At 36.3% G+C, this 17,989-nt stretch overlaps 1 protein-coding gene across 2 annotated transcripts in view; it reads left to right on the top strand.

Annotated features, from left to right (window-relative positions):
• The window catches only part of LOC125650910 (neuropeptide prohormone-4-like), a 32,860-nt gene extending 27,381 nt beyond the window's left edge, over window positions 1–5,479 (top strand). For both annotated transcript variants that reach the window (XM_048879489.2, XM_048879488.2), the window contains 3 exons: window positions 1,570–1,704; window positions 2,085–2,198; window positions 2,318–5,479. In XM_048879489.2, the coding sequence (XP_048735446.1) occupies window positions 1,570–1,704; window positions 2,085–2,198; window positions 2,318–2,511 (443 nt within the window). In that variant the 3' untranslated portion in view covers window positions 2,512–5,479. The remainder of the gene's footprint in view (window positions 1–1,569; window positions 1,705–2,084; window positions 2,199–2,317) is intronic.
• The last annotated feature ends 12,510 nt before the right edge of the window (window positions 5,480–17,989 follow it).

Here is a 17,989-nt window from a genome sequence, read left to right as displayed (position 1 = left end):
AAAATAATTGAAATGTAAATAGTTTTTGAAAGTATACGAGAGAATATACCTCGGGCTCGGGCCTCTTCACATCGGCATATATTTCATGAAGCGGTAATATACTTTCAAATTCTTAATTATATAATACAATGCACAAAGGATATCATATTATCGAAAATAACTTGAGTTTTAAACTATATGTACAATGTAGTATAATCTAATTAAAATTAGACTTCTTAGATCCGCGCCATATACTCTGCGATTGTGAGCGTATCTTGGGATCTGATTTTCATTAGATCGAATGCAGCTATTCACTACATATAATTTTGTGTAAAGGAACAGGAAGCATTAGTCGGGTGTACTTTGTGTAAGTTAAAATTATATACTGTAAATTGGGAAATAATTGCGTTGGTTTTAATTTCGCTATGTTCGCGGTCGGTGATTTCTCCACAAAATCAGGACAGCCGCAATCATTTTGCAAGTGTGACACAATACGTTTTGAACATGTCATAAAATTTGAATTCCGCGAAAATAAAACTACCGCAATTAGACCAATATGAAAAACCGCGACGTTTTAGCACCGTGAAATTAAAACCACTTACAGTATTCCCTTAAAACAACCCCAGCACATTAAATGGTTTCTGTCACTATCTATTTTACGTGTGATACGTGCTCCCGTTTTCTTTTGATATCGTCCACATTGCCTCCTACAAGTACCAACTACAGAAAATCTTCTTTCCACTTGATTGCTTGTAATCAATCAATAATCACATTCAGTACGGTTTTGGGTAAAGCAAAATATGGTTATAATCTGCCAATTATAAAGTCTCCCAAACAAAGTACTATCTCTATTCAAGTTATCTTTGTAGTATAGGTGCCGGTGTGATGTGTAAATCAGTATGTAGGACCAAGCATTTAATCATTATTGTAGATTTCATGCCCAAGATCACATGTTAACGTCATTGGAGTAACTTGACCTTGATACTAGTTTATAGGCCCCATCATCCTATATTCATTGTTGAAGATCCCAGTCACCAGAGTCTTGACCTTTATACAAGTTTGTAGGCTTCATCATCCAATCATCATGGTTAAAGATATCATGTCTCTATCACTGCAAGTTCTGTAGATATACAAGTTTATATTATCAATGGCAAATGCCAAGGTCACTGAAGTCACTTCACCTTGATACTAAATTGTAGGACTTATCATCGAATTTATAAAAAAAATTATAACACTTACATGTGAATTTATGCTTTCCTGCAGTTCGGTGGTTGAACGACGGGTGGTGATCGTTCTGTAAGCAATGTAAAACTGTCGTAATAAACATATCTACCGATTGTGTACGAAAATATCTTTTGCATCTCGCCCGCTGATCCAACAAATCGGGTCTTTTGTTGAAAAGCTGTTCAATAGATTGTAGGGTTGGGAATTACAAAAGAGAGGTGCTGATTTTCATTTGCAGTTGATTTTGAGAGAGTAAAAAAAAATCATGACTAAAAATGTAGTTTTGAAGTCTGTGGTCTATTAGACTGCAGTTTTTATTTTTAGGATGGAAGATTACACAGTATTGTACTTCTTTTCTTTTTCCAGCAAATCCATGTCCCCCAGAAACGCCGTTCCTGTGCCGATCCTCCCAGCAGACGTGTATAGCGTTAGGAAATATATGTGATCGACAGCCCGACTGTCCGGATGGATTCGATGAGGATCCGCAAATGTGTAACGCCAGTATGAGTTTCATTCGTCAGCTGTATTTATGATGTACATCTCACCTAATGAAAATGGATAATGCTTTTCCGAACAGCCGAAAATAGATAGAAAAATACTCATTAGTCTTCATTACGTTACATTTCAGTAAATGTATTTTTTCTTTTTTACGATCTGCCATGTGAACGGTTTACTCGATCGTATGAAAATTGATTGGTGATGAGGAATTTGTTAATGAAATAAAAAAAAAAAAGAATATGCATTATTAATTCCCTATAGGTCGTACTGATTATAAATGCAAAGGCAATATAATTAAAAACAACGTTTTCCAAATGCACTGTTATTCCCTGTACAATGTGTCATACAATATTGTCATTGAAACCACGTGATTCAATTTGTAGGAAACAGACCCTCGGTAGAAGAACTTGAAGATTTTTTGTTGCGGAACCAAGACTGGATCCTTCCAAAATTGTTTAATGGAGCATCTGCAGAGATTGTTGCACATGCCTTAGTCGGTGTGTACCTTTGTATGAAATATACTGTCTGTCCGTTAATGTCTCCTTGCAATTGCAACACGATAACACTCTATGCAAAATTGATTCATAAAAATAGAGTGTGAACTTTGTTTTTATAGTATCGCCAAATCTTGAGGAACTGGGTCAGATTGTCGGTTTGGGAGATAAAGAAAAGAACCTCAGAAAAGCGTTATTGGCAGTGATGGAAGGGGACGAGAGACCGTTAGTTAAACTAGGCATGCCAGAGGAAGAGTGGTACGACGTACAGGACTACCTTAACAGAGTGATAGAGGGCGGCCTCAGTGTGTCATAAATCGGGACTAACCATTAGAAAAATGAGCTTACCAAATCTTCATACGTTTTCATCGGTTAGGAATCAAATTAAACTTCTGTCTTTCTAATTTCTGGGTTTTTGGTCAGTAGACAGGGAATAAAGGGACACACTTAATATTACTTTTTTTAAAATGATTTCTTGCGATAAAATTTGAGCAGTGTAGAAATTCCTATTTTACTTTCATACATCTCGAACTATACTTTATAATCTTAGTATGTATTCATTATTGTTTTTTATTCTGAAAAATCGCCCGGATTTTTCGCATTTTATCATTCTTTCAATAGAGAATGGAAGAAACTTGTTCTGAACTGAAAGCAAACAGGCCCTGACGTTCTGTGACCGTAATCCAATAACCGTACACTGTAACTTCATTTGGTCTCCGCAAATGAGGAATATGTCTTCTTCTGCTTATTATTATTAGAGCATTGAAAACGTGACCCATTGTCACGTGACGTCTTATTTAATCACACAGATATACACGCACAAATCTTGGAGAATCTTGGGCAAAAGACATCATTTTTCTTTCGAATGAAATAAATATATAATAGTAATCCCTGAACGGTTTAAACCAAAGCAAATATAAATCAGGACAATAATAAAATCAATATGTAGCAAATGTAATAGCCCCAAGGGAAGATTCTCAACTGCATTTTGTTATGGTAAACTTATATACTTTCTTTTGAAATTTTTTTTCCCGAGTAAGTTGTAAGTTACGTGTAGGTCACTCGTCAGTAGGGATATATCAAGGACTTTCGCAAATGTATATTTTTGATATTTACTTGTACGTTAAACTACGGAATTACTGAGTAAACTAGGTCAGTATGTAATTTGAGGACCTATGGGGTGTTTTCAACAATTACCTCATTCAATCTTACTCTTGATTTTATTAATACATGAATCATGATATGTTTACTTACAGATAAAGTAGAATAATGAAAACTAACACAAACTGTTATTTAAAAAAATCTCTATACATTTTGAGCATTTACACTTGAAAATGTAGAACAATTACATTTATTTTTTATTTTTTATTAATGTTTAGTAATCCTCTGCATATCAAATTATTCTAGATTTGATGTAATGTACTCTGAATGCAGGGGTTGGGGTCAGTGATGAAATTTCGCTTTTGCATACTACATTTGTGTCAAATTTAACGTTAAAGCTTAAATCATCTACAGTTTGCAAAAATACATCGTCTAAATTCACTGTTAAAAATAGAATGACTAAATAATCCTGATTTTCAAGACTTCAGAAGAGTTGATAGGTGTTTGCGCTGAAAATAAGGAGGATAAATTAAAACATGAAAACGGAAGCTGTGCAGTCGTTTCTCCTAACTTTCGCAACAAAGTGTAGTTTCGTTTCCAAATCTTTATGTTGGGGTTTGTCTACTCATTTTCTTACCTCACATGAGCTGAAAGTTCAAGCAAGCTCTTCAGATAAAAATTTGTCCGTTTTCTGCAACATGACACATCATATTCTTGGGTGAAAGGTATAAAGGTTTGTAGAAATTGAAGATCATACCCCCTTTTCAAAGGCCTTTCATTGAGGACTAATGGAAATTGTGACCAGAAAATTTGTATAAAAACTTCATATATACATGTATGAATAATGAAGATTAAAATTTGTTGAAATCAAGATCTCTGGAGCTATGGTAGAACCACCAAGTACATATAGGAAGTTTCTATCATTTTCTCCTTCTCAAGAACCACGAGAGTGCAGTTTGTCCGTCAATGTTCTTGCAAGCTTAAATTCAAATTTATGCAAACCATGGTCTCTGACATCAGTACGGGACAATAGTAGAAATTGAAAAGTTTACATGGGAATATATAGGGAAATTCTTTAAAAGTCCTTTTCTCCAGCCTTGGCGGGGACACAAAAGAGTTTTAAATACAAAGAAATAAATAGGAGATTTCTTCAAGAATCTTCTTTTCAAGATCCACCTGGTTCATGCATGTCATGTAGATTCAAGTGGTCCAGGGGAGACCCCAATGATAGTTCAACACAAAGGTATATACAGTTTACAGGTATATTCCTTAAAATTTGTCCTAAACAACCACCAGGGTTCATATTGTCAATTCAATATGCAAAGACCATCATGTACCAAGAGTAAGGACGGGGCCACAAGAGGGGTTCAAATGTTGAATAGGAATTTTTTAAATCTTCTCATGAACCACCACAGCTCAGTTTGTCATCTCAGCTAGTATAAATTCAAATGTGTACATGCCATAACCCCTCGGTTCAGCGGGTGCCCACGTTTTACATTGGAATATATGGGATCTTTTTCTTATAAGAGTCACAAGGGTACAATGTGTTAGATTAGTATCCTCATGTATTGCATGTTTAGGTCTGTTAAATAACAAGCTTTCCGTGGCGTGGGTGGGGCCATATCTGGAGTTTTTTGTTTTGCATCGGAAAATGTAACTTCTCAGGTGAGTGATGTGGCCAATGGACCTCTTGTATGATAATATTACAATGGTGAACGCAGGATATATTTTTGTTTCTAAAATAAAATTGTTATACGTACTTTAAAAGTTGTATACTACATTGTATGTCCAATATACATGCGCCCAAATTCAGAAGAATGACTAACCTTGATCCCATAGGTTACTCGTTTTGAAATTCAGAAACATGCTGTGTAGAGAGATTTAGAATAATATGTTAATCTTCTGATCAATTCCACCGCATGATGTTTACCAATAAAAATTTATTTTGATGATTGATTCTAGTGTTCATTGAGATTTCTGTATCCTTTGGATTTGTAATATGGATAAGACTTTTATTTCTGTTTGATGAATGGTTAATTATTTGAAATTGAAAACGTAGATACACAATGTACCTTAACGACTTTGGAAAAAATACACACTGAGAGTGAGATTAGTTTTTGTAGAGTAGTCTCAGGTAATATGAGATTTTTTTTCATGTTCATGAAATAAATTAATATTTTGTTTTCCTTCGTGAAACGTTTTTTGTTTCCTTATGCATGTGTAAAGGTGAGTGTAACGAAGTTCAGAAAATCGCCTATAGTTTACTGTGGAAAATCAAAATTTTTACTATAAATCGAGCAAATCAAAGCTTTTACTATAGTAAATCATAATATCAAGTTTTACTGCAGTACATCAAAATATCAAAGTTTTACTATGGCTAACTATAAAAAACTATATTTTACTACAGTACTTTAGAGTTTCTCACAGTTCAAATCGCAGACTCCCGAGTGTATCATTCGCCTCGGTCCACCTCCTCTTTCACTTTACAGCTTGGTCACCCCTGGAATAAAAATAAATTCCACACCTATACTGACGGTTAGTTGCGTTGCTAGTTTGAATATGGAGACCAAGTCACGTTTTAATTCTTGAATGAAGAGTTCCTACTTCCAATGTCTTTAGAATGTTAAATTGGGTATTTGAAAAAAAGACTGACATATGCATGCCCTCCGAACGTCTGGGTATCATAAAACAATGTACCGAGACGTTCGGAAGGCCTTTGGACTGATACACAAAAAGACGAAACTCGTAGCAGGGAAATTCTTGAGCGACGCGGACAATATCAATATTCAAAGGTGAGGATAGCATGTTTAATTCTAACGAAAAATTGGAAGGATGATTAAGTTGTAAAGTTGAGTCGGGCGAAAAACACATCAACAACCTGGCAAATTAAGTAATTAGTCTTAGCCAAGCCAAATCTTGCCAATGCTACATCAGAGACATCACACAGACTGCACCTTAGTACGTTCTCTGAGTACATTTGAAACCGTCATTCTTAACATCAGAAAAACAAAACAACAAAACGAGAGCACAGATCGAAGCAATTTCAAGTCAAGAACAACACTAAGCAAGGAGGCGTGAACTGAGAATTAGTCTGGAACCATCTCGACGTTTTTGCATACTCCCAACAAACGTCTGGATGCTTTTTTCAATATTTTATTTCAACTCAGAGTCAGAGCGAGGCTTAAAATTATGATACAGACGCTGATTCAAAAAAGGTATTACCTGCGCCCATAGAAGCTGCTTTAAATCGGATAGTGAAGGGTACCTGTAAAGTGCGAAACGAAATCGAAACGAAACGAAATCTACCGAAACGAAACGAAATCTACCGAAACGAAACGAAACCTACCGAAACGAAACGAAACCCACCGAAACGAAACGAAACCTACCGAAACGAAACAGATTGTATAACGAACTCTTTTAATTTTATCTTAGGCCCCTGTGAAAGTTACCACATATAAATAAAATTCGCCTCCCCTTTGATGTAGGCTTTCCGCTTGACTGTTACAAAGTTTTAAAAGCTGGAAAGGGGGGAGTAAGCACAAAGTACATATCCGTAGTTGATTAAATGCCATGTACAATTGGTTTCGAATCCATAAATTTCAGAACCGAGGGTTACAGTCTCAGAGATCTGGGGAAACACACTATACGAGGTGTGGGGTCGCCGACGTTGGATCCGCCTTTAGGCATAGATACATTGTTTGAAGAAGCTAGTGTCTGAGAAAATTGAAAGCTGAGGTGCGAGTACTTTCAATAATGGAAAAAACTCTATACATTTTGGGTGTTGCTAAGACGGGGAATTAAAACCGGGACGGAAAACGGAATTTTTTTAAAGCAATAATATTAGGAGGTCGGCATTTTGTAAACTGAAAAGGCTTATGAACAAGGGAATTTTAAGCAGAAATCACAAAGAGAACGGGAGGACATATTCAGAATCCATCGTTTGATATACTACATACAAATACACAATATCCACATGTATACATATATTTGTCTTTAGAGCAAAAAATACTGAAACCATGTATAATTTATGCCCAAAGGCGGACCCAACGCCGACGACCCCACCCCTTGTTTAGTGTGTTTCCCCAGACCTCTGACCTGTGAGACTGTAACCCTCCATTCTGAAATTTATGGATCCGAAGCTAATTGTACATGGTATCTATGTACTTTGTGCTTACCCATCCCCCCTTCCAACTTTTAAAACTTTGTATCAGTCAAGTCGAAAGCCTACATCAAAGGGGAGGCGAATTTTATTTATATGTGTAAACTTTAACAGGGGCCTAAGATACCATTTTTAATTATTATAATTAAAAGAGTTCGATTATACAAACTGTTTCGTTTCGTTAGGTTTCGTTTCGGTGGGTTTCGTTTCGTTTCGGTGGGTTTGGTTTCGGCAGATTTCGTTTCGTTTCGGTAGATTTCGTTTCGTTTCGCACTTTACAGGTACCCGATAGTGAACGCTCATTTCGAAGTATTTATGATTACGCGACATTGCACGCGGAAAATTACATGGCGACGTAAAAGTGTAAACGGTCTGCAGGTTGTTGTTGAGACACATTTAGTGATAAAAGACAGTCAAAAGGAAACAGGGTAGAGAGAACCACTTCGAGGAATTGTGGATGAGTCAAATTTCATGTTTAACATGAAGTCACCATTTAGTACAACTACATACTGTAAATGAAATCCTCAACTCCCATCGTGTTTCTAGTAATATTTTTCACGCACGCTTGCGCACATCCACCATAAACGTCACTCCTTCATATATATGCATTAGAAAATCAGCGGTTTCGCCTTACACTGAGAAGACCAGTACTCCCTTATTACTCGTATATGATTTGTCGAAATTGTTAAATCGTATTATTTTTCATAGTTTATCATACTGAAATTTTTTTTTAACATCGAACAAAATACGGCAGATATACCATTAACTCGTGTTTTCATGTACATTTTTTTTTAATATAACGGAACTTATGTTTATTCATGTACGTTCGCATGTTCATCAGTCCATACTTTTGCTGCAGATCTAAATTTTCACTTTAACAAGATAATCACCAGAATGCACGAATGCTTATCTTGTACAAACATATGGGTTTCTATCATTTTTCACGGTCACCAGAAGGGAATATTCTGAAGTATCTAATAATTAATCAAACTTTCAGGATTAATACTTTACATAAAGATCTGGATACCTGATCTTGATAAGTTTTCTGTATGACCCCATTTCTAGGTTTTGCTATTTCCTGATTATCTTCCCATGGAAGGAGGGCTGATTCTTTATTTGAACAAAGGACTATATATGACAAGAACCTAATTTGACATCTAACGTAAAAAAAAAAAAAAAATGTGCAAATTCATGTGAAAGATATGTTTATTTTCTTCAGACTTCAGCCCTTGTGTTACTAAAAAACTATAATAATATTTACGACCAATTTCGCGCCGTTTTTTATACTTTGATTCTACATGTACTGAAGCACTTGAGCAAAATCGCCACGATAAGTGCAGACTTTAGAGTGTTTTATTTTGAATAAAAAAAACATCAAAAGCTTTCGAGAACAAGATTTTCAGATACGAATGTAGTTGCAATGTGATTTACTGGAAAGAAAATTGTGAAATACATTTATCAAAAGGCAAAGTCGTATCCTTTTTGGTGTCATACTGGGCCCTTAAACCAGCTGTGCGTAATTTTATTATAGTGGACTTTTCTCTTTAACAAGAGTACCGCCAACGGTACATAATACGTCCGTGAAAATCTAACATCAGGTGTTTTTCTTACACCATGATTTGTAGAACTTGGCTTCAAGTAGCATCAGCAATCATCAGGGTGTGACATACTTTCTTTGCATCGTAAAAACAAGACAAATCATGTATTCTCTATGTAATATTTTCACTTGGCATAAGATGTACGCGTGCCAAGTTTGATGGTCCTTGCCCCGAACGAATGGATTTGCATCCTGCTACTTCGACCTTGACCTTAAGAAATAATAGGCATATTCTTCATGGCATAAAGTGTATGTGTACAAAGTTTGACGGCCCTAGCCCCAACAGTTCGGTTTGTCTACTGCCTACAAGGTTTTCCTACTAAGTGATACTGTGACCTTGACATTTGACCTTGAAAAATAACAGGCATCTTCCTCTCACTATGGTGATCAAATGTACCAACTTGCCATATCTTGGAGCTTACGATTCGATTTGTATCTTGCCTACAAGGTCTTCCTACTGTGATACTGCAAACCTTGACCTTTGACCTCTAACCTTGAAAAAAATTAGGCATCTTCCTCTTATCATGATCAAGTGTACCAAGTTGCAATATTCTGGAACTTACGGTTCGGTTTGTATCCTGCCTACAAGGTTTTCCAACTAAATGATACTGCGACCTTGACTTTTAACCTTGAAAACATTAGGCATATTCCTCTCATCATGGTGATCAAATGTACCAAGTTGAAATATTCTGGAGCTTACGGTTCTGTTTGTGTCCTGCCTACAAGGTTTTCCTACTAAGTTATAACACTACGACCTTGATCTTTGACTTCTGACCTTGAAAAATCAATAGGCATTTTCCTCTCATCATGGTGATCAAATTATCAAGTTGTAAAATCCTGGGGCTTACGGTTCGGTCTGTATCCTGCCTTCCTGGTCCGGACAGACGGACGACGCCATACCAAAACACGTCCCGTCTTTGACGGGCGTATAAAAACAAGATGTGTTTGTGAAACATTGATTCCCTCGGATTACAGCTAAGTGGAATTGTAAGACAATGCAGTTTTTTTTTTTCAAATTTCCAAAAACTTAATCAATGGTCAAGGTTACTAAATAAGAACGATATCTATTTGTTTCTTGAGGCTCTAATTCACATCTGAATAAAAGTAACTAGTATTTAAGTACTATAAGCTTGAGATCACTCTATGATGAACTAAAAGAAATCAATTACAGCAACGTATATACCTAGGATAGCACATGTCCATGATATAATAAAAATGGAACCAATAGTAATACAACATGTAAATTCCGGATTGATCGTAAACCCTCTAGTCACAACTTCAACAAATCTGGTATCATTGGAAAGGTCTTCTCACAAGAAATGTACATAATAGATATAAAAGCAGTACCTCTCACGATCTGAACGATACGGCTTATATTCGAATTTTGTAAAAGTAGGTCAAATGACAATGTTAAGGTCACCAGCTCAAAGATTTTGGTGTCATTTCAGTTCAGCAGTTATCCTTTAAGAAAGGTGAAGATAACGAATCTCTAACGTCAATCTCATAACTCCTATAAGCAATATAAAATAGAGAGTTGGGCAAACACGGACCCCTAAACACACCAGAGGGGGATCAGGTGCCTAGGAGTAGGAGTAAGCATCCCATGTCGACCGGTCACACCCACCATGAGCCCTATATCTTGATCAGGTAAACGGAGTTATCCGTAGTCAAAATCAGTGTGCCAAGAACGGTCTAATAATCGGTATGAAACACGTCAGACAGGATTTGACCCCATGGTAGGTTGTATTGACAAAGTATATCGTTATAACGACCATAGAATTTGCGAAATGCTGATTTTGATCGAGACTGTTGAAACCCCTGCACCATCAACTTGTTTGTCATGTAGCTTGCCTCGATGTAAAAACTGACCATAGCAGAACAAGCTCTTGCGTATGGAATCAGTTGAGATATATAAACACCATATGCAGGTGATAATAGAATATTGCTACATATATGTGGGAAGTTTATATACTTCAAAAGTTATGGCCAAGGTTAAAGTTGAGGTCAGACAAAGAGATAGAGAGATGAAAACAATATGCATCTGATATGGAAATCGGTACATTAAAATGGGTGGTTTGTCTGTCTTTATTCAGAAAATGTTTGTTGTGGACAATATTCAAGCATTAAATGTTTATTTTCTGACACTTTTGCATTGATGATACGCAGTAATGTGCAGACAAATGGAATACTCAGGTTAGCGGATCAGGAACAAAGGCTTAGGTCACTGGGGAATCCTTACAATATACGAAACATTAAAACAGGGGTCATCAAATATTGCACATAACTACATGTTCCCTATAGTGAGTTGTCAAATTCTATTGATTTTCAAGGTCAGAGGTCAAAGACTAAGGGTACTGGAGATAATCTATACCTATAAATGAATTAATTTTGCCAATAAACTCCGAAACGCTTGCTTCAGAGTTATTGCTTGCACCGAGAGTATTGTTTCATATATGAGGTGAAGTCCATAAGCTATGACTGAATTTCATTTGATTAGTAATTATCGTGAAATTAATTAAAAACCTGTTTTCCTTCTCGATAAACTACTGCAGCGAGAGCTTATATTGCCTCGCTAGTGACCTTCCTTTCTATTGATGTGGTAGAGTGTCTCTATTGATCACACAAGTTAAGCAACGGCTAGCGTGATCAACACTTGGCTGGGTGACCGCTACACGTTACAAATTGGTGGCCTGCTTCAGGTAGAGTCTCTTCGGAGCTCTGAGTACGGACGTGGATTTTTCCGGGGACGACGGTGGTTGTTGTCGGGAACGGCGGATGCCGTTACTGTGCAGGTGGCTGTTGATTTTGCGAAAACTGACGCTAAGCGCTAAGCTTCGAGACGAAGCTTTACTCAAGCCTTATCGGTCACCTGAATATTAGTTAAAAGTATAGGTAGTCCCGACAGCTACGAAATCTACAAAAGATCCTGTTCTGAACATCTAAGCTAAATTCTAAGATTCACTGTCTTGATCATGTGCAGGATGGGACAAAACAAGAATGGCAGACGGCAGTTCCAAACAAAGGTAGGCTCTTAAAATTCTTCATTTTACCGACTTATAAGATGACGAATTTATTAATTTAAAAGACTGCCTGGCCAGGGAGGCATCATTAAGTTGATTGGTTGTTGGAATTCTTACTCATGTACACATACAACTGCAAATTCATTAATCGAAGTTGACGATGTTTTCTCGATAGAACTCGAAGCGGGCGACGATGTTTCTGATCATGTTTTAATGAAAAGTGAAGATAACGAACAGTGATCAATCTCATAACTTCTATAAGTAATACAAAATAGATAGTTGGGCAAACATGGACCCCTGGACGCACCAGAGGTGGGATCAGGTGCCTAGGAGGAGTAAGCATCCCCTGTCGACCGGTCACACCCGCCGTGAGCCCTATATCCTGATCAGGTAAACGGGGTTATCCGTAGTCAAAATCGGTGGTCCAAGAACGGCCTAACAATCGGTATGAAACACGTCAGACAGCATTTGACCCAATGATAGGTTGTATTGACTAACTAGATCGTTATAACGACCATAGAATTTGTGAAATGCTGACTTCAATCGAGACTGTTGAATCCCCGGTACCTTTGACTTGTTTGTCAGTAGCTTGCCTCGATGTAAAAACTGACCATGCGCAGAACAAGCTCTTGCGTATCGAATCAGTTGAGATATATAAACACCATATGTAGGTGGTAATGGAATATTGCTACATAAATATGGGAAGATGACGATGGAGAAGCTGAAATCATCCCGTTTGTCATACAGTTGAGTTGTCAGTTTGACGCTAATGTGTACTTTCAATAAGATATCTAAGTATGAAGCAGAAGTGGACGACACTGTGGTGTCTTTTATTTCGAGCTCACAGGGATATATCGAATCGACATGTGAATGAAAGTTAGTATTGTTAATAGATAGAACGTCGTCGATATATCTAAATGTCGAATTGAAGGCCACAGCAAGATTTTTTCTTCTCACGTAGAAGTGTTTGAAAATATTCTGCTTCATATGAATATAGAAACAGGTCAGCTAACAAAGGAGCACAATTCGTGCCCATGGGAATTCCAACAGATTGTTGGAAGACCTGATCACCAAAGACCACGAAGATATTGTCAATGAGGAACTCTAGCTTAATTTTTATTTCAACTTCAGAGTACTTGGAATCAGAGTGATGTTTAACAAAGTAATTTTTCGATGACTGATCACTAGAAGTGAATATTTCCTTTTTCCATTTTTGTTGAAGACGCAACTGCGTATGATGTCAAAAAGTCTAGTCTTTAATCTATCTTGAGGAATGGTCGTGTAAAGTGTTGAAAAGTCATAGGTTTTGGTGTTATTGATTTGGAAAAAGTTCTGCGATTTCAAGTTTACTAAAAGTTTTTTAGAATTTTTTAGAATCCATATTTTATTAACACCACTTCTGGCATATGTAGTCGCACAGTAAGTTTGAAGTTTCTCCTTCACAGCTGTTAATATTTTCGTGAGGAGCAAAGATAGGGGCTTGGTAGAGCACTTACTGGATCCAGCAATGTATCTTTTTTTGTAAGGGTTTTTATGTAGGATAGGTACGGTAACTCATATTCATTCGACCCATTCACTGGGATATTAAATGTGTCTAAAACCGAAGCATGGTTTTAAAGAATTTCATCTTTTGAAATAGCAGTTGGAGTACAAGTACGATTACCAAAAGTGGAATTAATGCCAAGTTCGTTTAAAATACAGTTGTAATAATGAGCCTTACAAACAAAGACAATGTTGTTAAAGCTTTGTCAAAACATATTCCTCATGTAACCTATCTAAAATTTTTTATCTCTTCTGGTTTACTAAACACATAAGGATAGATGGTACATACTTCTGTTTTAATATGTCTAATGCGGGATTTTAATATTCCTTTTAGGCTTTTAACCCATTCTGACAATGTATCAAGTTCTTCTTTTTCATATTTAGCCCATCGTCTGGCATAATCTTCAACAGAATTCATAATAGAGATGAAGTTCTGTCGCCAATTAAAAGACCGAGGTTCTCTGTATTTAGGACTTATTAGAATAAGTGATTTGAGGTCCTTATTTTCAACTATATCAACGTCACCAGTAATGACATGTCCAGCTGGACTATAGCTGAAAGAAGATGAAGAACAACAACACGTTGGTGGATTGCCTATATGATGGATGGTGGAATGCTGGACAACTCGCCCCCAAGACAACTCGCCCCATCTCAGGACAACTCGCCCCCTCTCTTGAGACAACTCGCCCCCAATATCATATATCAATATATTATCACACTTTAATCCTATTTTGAGTGTGTGCACGTGAGTGTGTAATGATACCCGATATTTCCTTGTGGAATAGTCAAATTCCCCACATCATATACATTATCATTGCATCCATGTGGAAATGTAGTGCCTAGGGTCCTGATCCAGTGATCTTCTCGTTGTCTACGAAAAGAGGTACTTAATGTTGGATTGTTTGTGTGATGGTAATTTTTTCCAAAATCCTTAGTATCATACCCTCATGTTCTCCATAGATAGAGTGGTCCGGTGCATTAAAATGCTTATAAAGAAGTTGGTTACCACAATTATTTATTTGAAGTCTGTGCCCCGATATAGTTTAATTTTTTTCTCCTACATACATTAAGCCACACAGGTTACACTCAATACGCAATTTCCGAGTTGCCCAATAGTTCTTTCCCTTTGTGGAACTCTTACGCACAGTGAGACGCAAAACATACTATCTTCCACACGCGGTGGGTACAAATGCTTATCGCTGCCTTCATATATTGCCTAAAGGCCGATTATCAGACATTATGCAACCACCCAAACTGCAGGGACACTCAATATTAGTAAGTTTATTAGTATTTGATAATGAAATAGCTCAAACAAAAATCGATAATCACCATTTTTCTTTGGTTAAAATATCACTCGAGCAGAGGAGGGGAAAAAAATAATTTCATAGTTAATTTGATGGCCTAATTCAAATAAATATTTTTCTTGATATGGTCAGTTTAATGTATACCAACGGCTGATATAAACAAAATTTACACTTTCATTACTTTTATCCGTATTTACATAGCTAGTCTATATTATATGTATACATCTTGTACCCACTCAAGCGTTCAACAGAACACTGAACGTACTTCCATCACAGAAGAGCTGATATCTTGGAAGTTGCGTATAGCGTAGACAACGTTAGAAGATTTACAAGTCAAATTATCAAAAGTTTTGGTACAGAAACTACGTACAGTGAGATTACTACTAAATGAATTTCTAGTGATCAGTATATCAAAAGTTTTACAAATTTTTACTAAACATTTTGAAATGGAGCACATGGTATTTGAAAGGGAATCTTCAAATATATCTTTCAAAGGAACATAACAGTCTTTAATGTGGGTATAAGAATTTTGGTTTCTGTACCAAAGTTTGCAATTTGACGATTGTATTTTAAGAAAGGTAATTTCTGTAAAATAGACTCTGCACATATCTTTTGATGAAAAGTTGATCTAGTGTATGCGGTTTGGTTAAATAGATATCTTGACTTGAACATTTGCATATGTGCAGTATTGGAATATGGTCGTTTCCGCGATAAACTTACCGGATTGGACCTCAATTTTGGTTCTGCATTGGACCCCCTTTAAAATCCTTTATATTTTCGAATTTCGACTTCACTTTATCATATTTTAATTTGATTAATGTACTTAGATGCTTAGACATTTCCAACATGACCATGCTAGCTGTAGTTTGAGGTGGTTTTTTTGTTGTTGTTACTGTAATCAAATTACATCGAAGTTCCCAAACGACGACAGTGGCTACTGTAAAATATTCATTGGCTATCTCCTTCAAATTGAAACAATAACAGATCTATGTACATGAATCATCAAACTTTGCTCGACAGATGCAACGTTGACTGTTCGTATCCAGGGAAGATAAGGTCATAAAACACGAGAGAAATTATCATCATTTTATAATCCTCTTTAACAATATAAATTCTATGTTTCCTGAATTCAATTGTCCCCGTTTACACATTCCTTAATTCCAAACTCTGTTATACAGATTTTCTCCTTTGTTTCAGATATCAAGCCCAAGAACTTCATTCCATGAGGTGGGTACACTTCGAATGTGCGAAACTTATGGTCAGGAATTGAAGACCAATTCTGGATTGCGTAGGCATGTAAAAAAGGAAACATCAACCAGAGAAATTGTCATTCGTTTGTGACCATTGCAACACACGCTTTTGCACATTATAAAAGAAAAAACATGAAGTAAAAATTTTACGTTGTTTTCTGAATACAAGATGTGCATACACGTACCATGGCAGCCGTTTTATATATCAGTTTATGCACATTATGAAACGATTATTTTTACGTTATTATGCTTTGTTTTACAGAGATACTACTCATCTTTTACATTGATTTTTACACATGTTGATTTGTTATTTCATTGAACCAGAAGTTGATTATTACTTGTTAGTAAATATATTTCAATGTTATTGCGTTTTTATTGAACTGATAACAACTAGAGAAAAAATGTATTGAAGAGTAACCTCCCATCTGAGCAGCAAATATGGGGGGGGGGGGGGGGGGGGGGGGGGGGGGAGGGGCACCATGGACAAAACTGCTTTTCATTTAGGTTCATATCTCAGTTACAGGAGTGATTTTGCGAATTTCTGAGAAAATATCTTCTTATTTTTTTCATCAGTATCACTACAAGGTTGAACGAAAAGTTTTAAAATATAAAAATGCTGATTATTTACTACATTCCAACAAACACTTTTACAGTAAGTAATTATCCTTGTAAGTGAGTTGGCCTCGATATCTTGCCTGACATATGCACTACGGATAATTAGAATTAAAATGATAGGAATTTTTTGTCAAAGGGTAATAAATCCCGCTTTAACAATCAAAACTAGTTCCAGCAATAACATATGAAAGGTACAAGTGCATGTGGACAGATGATTAAGTATTGAAAACATGAACATCTTATTATCTTTATTGTCATTGACCAGTTCTGTAGAAACCGCTAATGATACAATTACGCTTAATGATACAAACTACATTAAGGAGTTCAGTTGCAACACTTAATGATACAAATTATCGCATTAACGGTCAACAGTATAAACGTAATTGTATCCTTAGCGGTTTCTACACAGCTTTGTGAAATGTAAACCATCATGCCTGAAGAGATGATTGTACGTCAATCCATTCTCAATTTTCATAATTCCATGCAGATATCACAGGTTGAAAATCGAACATGGTAGCTACATGTGTATATACAATATAAATACATTTGCTTCTGCAAAATGAAGACTTTTCAACATATTGATCTTCAAGAACAAGACACCTTCTAACGTGTGGCAGAACTTTAGATTCATGTGCACGGTAAAATTCTCAAACACTTGTATGTTCTGAAGCTGGCTCTTCCGGCTTACTGATAGTTCCTTGTTCCAAGTGCTCTTTTAGGTTTGTCAAAACCATGGTTTTAGTAGGAGACATTGAATAGAACACACTTCATTCACTTGCAACTTTTAAGCTTAAGGAAGTCTGCTCCTGAATGGATCTATGAGAAAAAATGCATGCATTTACGAAAGGGTCCAATCCGGAACCAAAATTGAGGTCCAATCAGGCACGTTTATCGTGGAAACGACCATATTCCAATCCTGCACATAAGCAAATGTTCAAATCAAGATATTTATCTAACCAAGGCGATTTAAGGGACAAATCGCATACATTGGATCAAGTTTTCATCAAAAGATATGTGTAGATTCTATTTTACAGAAATTATTTTTCTTAAAATGCATTATAACATGACTAGAACATCTTCGCCCGCTTCGAGTTCGATCAATGAATTTACAGTTGTACGTGTACATGAGTAAGAATTCCAACAACCAATCAACTTAATGATGCCTCCCTGGCCAGGCAGTCTTTTAAATTCATAAATTCGTCATCT

This window comes from Ostrea edulis, chromosome 5 (assembly GCF_947568905.1).
Source record: "Ostrea edulis chromosome 5, xbOstEdul1.1, whole genome shotgun sequence".
Classification (NCBI taxonomy): domain Eukaryota; kingdom Metazoa; phylum Mollusca; class Bivalvia; order Ostreida; family Ostreidae; genus Ostrea; species Ostrea edulis.
This window is presented reverse-complemented; position numbering and strand designations above follow the sequence as displayed.